Source organism: Heterocephalus glaber, unplaced genomic scaffold (assembly GCF_053883595.1).
Source record: "Heterocephalus glaber isolate CG9 unplaced genomic scaffold, H.glaber_assembly_v1.0 deba00001472, whole genome shotgun sequence".
Lineage (NCBI taxonomy): Eukaryota > Metazoa > Chordata > Mammalia > Rodentia > Bathyergidae > Heterocephalus > Heterocephalus glaber.
Window position 1 is genome coordinate 55983647 of NW_028258315.1, and position 5489 is coordinate 55989135.

The 5489-nt window shown below is 34.5% G+C and overlaps 1 protein-coding gene across 1 annotated transcript; it reads right to left on the minus strand.

The window, feature by feature from the left end:
- Nucleotides 1-3942: 3942 nt before the first annotated feature.
- On the minus strand, nt 3943-4236 carry LOC101722686 (signal transducer CD24). The gene has a single exon (XM_004854271.3). It carries the CDS (start codon nt 4177-4179, stop codon nt 3943-3945), a length of 237 nt encoding a protein of 78 aa, XP_004854328.1. The 5' UTR covers nt 4180-4236.
- Between the last annotated feature and the right edge of the window lie 1253 nt (nt 4237-5489).

Here is a 5489-nt window from a genome sequence, read left to right on the forward strand (position 1 = left end):
GGAGGTGGCTATCTGCAAGCCACAAAAACAGCCTTAACCAGAAACCAAAATCAGATAGAACATTGACTTTAGACTCCCAAGTCTCCAGAATTGCAAGAAATCGATTTATGTTGTTATAATCAATTTATGTCAATCAATTTATGACATAATCAAATTATGTCACCCTGGCTATAGTATTTTGTTATGGAAGTCACAAAAGTCTAATACATTTTCATAAGGAGAAAAAAGTCATGTATACAAATCAAGATCAGAATAGCATCACGCAGACCAATAGTAACATTAGATGACGTAATACAATAGATTAGCATCTTCAAACTTTGAGAGGTAAATGTCTCTGAACCTAGAATCATATAATCATGAATCAATTAAGTTTTAGAGTATATTATATAAATTTTGCAGACATGCAAACAAAGTAAAGAAAATCTCATGCACTCCTTCCCATCCCAAGAAACAATGGAAACATGTCTGAAAAAGAGGACAGTAAATCAATACAAGAAAGGATAAGAATTCAGGAAATTGCAAAGAGATTTTCCCAAGTTACAATTCAAGAATTGCCCCAGTGTGAAAACTATTCAAACTAGAGCCAGCTGTTAACTATTTTTCCAGGAAGAAAGCCTCCAGAAAGAAAATTGAAAGAATGAAAAGAGTATTTGATTACCTAAATATTTAGATAGAATTATTTATAGCTGTGTAACACTTGTTGGAGAATTAGTGAGACAATAAAAATACACAGTACAGTAAGCAATTGAAAAAGGCAATTAGTAACCACAGATTAAAGAGGTATGAAATAAAAAATAAACATATTGGCCATTTGTTTACCTAACACTGAATGGTAATCTTTTACTTGTAAAGAGTATACTGGCAACTTTGTAGTCAATTGTAATACTACTATATTGGGAAAACTGGGAAAAGAAGGTGGGGCAATTTGAATTAAAATATGGTAAATATTGATCTATGACAAACAATGGCAGTACATAGTGTTAAACATTAATAAATCAATAAGTAAGAAAATAAGTATATTATTGAGAAGTATATTATGTGGAAATGTGGGCATATATATATAACATACATGCAGATGTACATGTATGGGATGTGATCAAAATGTTTAAGTTTTTCAAATTACGTTAAAAAGCACATCAGCATCAGTCACCCTCAGAACACTGTCTCTTATTTGAACATGTATGTTCCATTATTCTTGCCACTTTCTGAAGCTTTTCTGGAAGTCCTCTTTATTTTATTCTGCTATCCCGACTTTCTCCATGTCCTGATTTGATTCAAACCTTTATATTTTATGGTCATTTGACTTTGGACAAAATCAGAAATCACATGGCACCAGATCCAGTGAATAAGTTAGATGAACACAAACTGCAGTGTAGCCTCAAGTCTGTTTTTCCAGACTATATTTTTACCACAATTTGTAAAGACATTCACAAAAAGAACTTCCAGAACTGTTTCTGAAAGTGTTAAGAATTATGAGGTAACTGTATTTGAAGAAAAGGGGAATATTTTGAGGAGGATTAATGGCAATGTAATCATTTTTAAAACTCTAAATATTCACTATATATTTTGACCGTATCACACACTTATTAGAATGAGTAATTAGAAAATTGAAGTTACTTATCTGAGAACAGATTCAGAGGGGAAAGTAGGCCATATTATCTTAATTTTTGATTGTTTATTTTTACCATTAAAAATCTTGTGTAAATTTTCTTAAGTACATGTATTATTTCATGAATGAATTTTTAGTTGAAAAAATATGTACTTGCAGGTATTTGCTGCTACTCTGTTTAGAGGAATCACCCTTACCCTATTGGAATACAGATTTGATCGTGTGACTTATTTTAGCTAATGAATAGTTCAGAAACAGAACGTGGGTACTATTCTTTCTGGCCTCTATGATGTGTAGCAGTGTTCCTGACTGAGGCTGTTCCATCAGTCTGGGTCCCAGAGTGAGTGGTTCTGTAGAAAGTAACTGATCTCCACCAATTTAGGCTCTGGGTGTGGTTGTAATAGTAAAAATCAACCTAGTCTGACTAATGTAGGAGTAAACCAGGAATTTGTCATGCATTAGCTAAAGTAATAAGTGGGATATTGTATAAAATATGCAACTTATTAATTTGTATTTGAATATGTATTTTCCTATTTCTTATACAAAGTATATCACACAGAACTGTTTCTTGCTTCAAACAAATGCACAACACTCTCAACATGAAGTTATCATAAATGAAAAATTTAAATTAAATGAGATACTTTAATTCTATACCCTACAAGAGAACTATGATTCTAATATCTGAATATTACCAACCATTTCTCCAGGTTTCTTAGATTTTCAATTAATTGCTTAATTTTTCATCTTATCACAGGGTATTCCTTGTGGATATTGACAGAATTATCTCTATTCTCTCCTGTATATTTTTTAATTTACTTTTTTGCTCTTTCAGCCATTTATTTCTTTATTTACATTTTGTGTCCAATGCAAATCAATTCCATAACATGAGAAGTTACTATGAATCAAAGCATAAATACACAAACACAATATATAATCCAAACAGATGTGCAGCGTTCAGATATGAAGAAAAAGGGGGTGTTCATTCACACACACAGTAGCTTCAGTAGCTTTCAGTCTGGTTGTTCCCATGTAGATTTCCAAAGATGCGAAAGCAATGACTTGGATTATCAAGCCTATTGTGGTCCTATTAGATACTGGAACATGTAAGCATCAGTGTGTGACCATGCAAACAAGAGTTTACGGTGTGTCTCTTCCTTTTTAAAGGTTTCTGTGTACCAAGGCAGTTGTAAAAGATGGCAAAAATCAAGGCTTAAGACAGTTCTAACTATCTAAAAATATTGACTGATAACAGAATGGGTTCCAAAGGTGGCTATTGTGATCCCTAGTTTTTTTTTAAAAAAGTATTTACAGAAAAAGTATAAAATTTTTTGCAAATTTATGCAAGTTAGCTTCTAGCCCTAGCTTCCCAAATGTTTGATTTAGTTTTGGCTCCTTCATATATTTACCTTTTTAATTTCAAGATTTGTAATTTTATCTTCAAAACAGACTGTATTTTTAATTGTGAGGAGTATTCAACATATACTGAATAAAAAGGCAGCATTTTGAAATTAGTTGAGGTCAATACAATTCTACTGTTTGGAATCAGTTTAGCTAGATAAATCTGGTACTTGTGTTGAATGAGAGTGGGTGGTGGGAAATGCCTACCATTTCACTTTGGAAAGATAAGATTTACTTGAGATACTTAGATTTGGGGGTGGGTTCCTGTCTACTATTGCCCTGGCACATGTCAATTACCACATAAAAAGTCAAATGTAAGGTCAAATCCAAAGCCACAGCCAAAGCCACAGAGGACAGGGGAAAGAGTTCAGTTTCCAAGAAAACAGTGATAGCTTAACAATGTGAAACTTTATCTAGAGTATATCGGCATTAAATTAGTACTGTTGAAACAACACATTGAGGAACTACAGTAACACCTGGTAGTTCCTTCTAATGTACATATAAATAGCATCATGGAAGCTTTTTATATTATGTTTTATGGCCTTATAGATTTAATGAACCTAATGAAAACTGAATCTCCATTCCACATCCCATCTTTTATTTCTAAATAAAATCTATTCTTGTTTTCAAGGTACAGTTTTAATTGTCCATATTTCTTAAGCCATATTTGAGGAAATCGTGGGTAATCTTGGATGTTGTTATCTCTCTTCATCTTGTAAAAAAAAAAACCTCCAGCAGATTTAATACTGGCATTCAACGTCTGTCAATCCCTTCACACATCCTTCAAATGAATCAAATTTGGAATTCTCAGCATTTTCTGCATCACTAAATTAAGGTGTGGAATTAGATTTCTTCCTTGCCACACTGCACTTCTGGTCACCATTTGGATTAGGTTTACAAGATGGGGAAGTAGGGACATTTCTTGGCCAGAGTCTCTAACAGTAGAAAGGTAGAAGAGAGGTCGAGACCACAAGGAGACTGGCTGTGGACTGCAGGGCACCGCTGCCTGCCTTGGTGGTGGCATTAGTTGGATTTGGGGTAGTAGAGGTGTTCTGAGAGGTGTTACTTGAAGGTTGCACAACAGCTGTTCGGTTTGAGTAAATCTGCGTGGGTAGGAGCAGTGCCAAGAGCAGCAGCCCCAGCCCCAGCCTGGCCACCATCGCTCTGCTCATGTCCGCTCCGTCGGCACGCGGCGCGGCTCGCTGCAGTCCGGGTGCAAGGAGATCAGTAGGCTCAGGCGGGTGCAGGCGAGGTCTGTATACTTTATTTTATACTTTCATTTAGAAATTTAAGTTTACTGTTAAGCTTATTAATATAACTATGGCCTAATTAACTGTAGTTTATAGTTGGAATGACATGGTGTTTTGTCATTTGAAATTTTGTCAATTAAAATAAGTTTTCTCAGGGCAAGTACTACACGTTTTCATTCATTCGGGGGCCTGAGTTTCAAACACAACAGGGAACCATAAATAGGTAGTTAGTAAATATTTGCTGGATAGAGTATGCCCTGCTCACCAAGAAACACAGAGACAAGTATGTTCATCTATAACAGCCATTTTGTCTTCTTTCTAGAGTATTCCTAGACTGCTTCACCTTTCTAAGAATGGATCTGAATCCTCTGGTTTCACTGTCATCTGATGTGACATAGGAATAGAAACTAGTTTAAGATTAATGCAAGCCAAATGTAAATAGGCCAGTAGTTTCCTGCAAGAAAAGTATTACATCTAAAGGTAAACGATCTTTTATTTTCCAGCATTATGCATTATCTCAGCGGCATTTCCCTTTGTTAATTTATTGTTATAAAACTATAGGATAAGGAAGAACAATGGAGATCATTTATTTTGGCAGCTCATTTTTAGATGACAGGGATGTTTTTCTTCAGTCAAATAACCTAGGGATGGCAATAGGGGATCGGAGTCAGTGTCTGCACCACCTTCCAGTCTGCTGCATGTGCGAGCCATTGCTCTTGTTGGCATCTTTTGGCATGTAACCATCCCACACAGTATCTACCACAAAGCACATGATCTAATGTTTTCAGGGCTTACTTTTGTATGCTCAATTTTAAGAAAGTTTATCTGTAGCAATTTTACAAGCTGATTGCTCCTGTATGTAGGAAATGCTGGATACTAAACAGAAAAATGAAGATGTTTTATCTGAAATTCTAATTCTATAAAATTTCTCATTCCCATTTTTTTTAAGAATACAGTGAAGCAAAAAACAAAGTGTGGTAATCAAAATCACTTGTTCAGGAGCACAGAGGACCTCTAGAATTATTCAATTCGGGTAACTCGACTGAGATAGTCCATATTACTACATTAATTTTATGAATCATTAATTTCTTTGAACTTTCGAATTTCACAGCAACATGTCAAAGATGATAAAGTATTGAAATTTATTACTAAATTCTTAGTTGATATTTACACAAGGCTGCTACCTATCAAGAAATTCAGTTGCTTATAATATTTTATTTTCCTTATTGTCA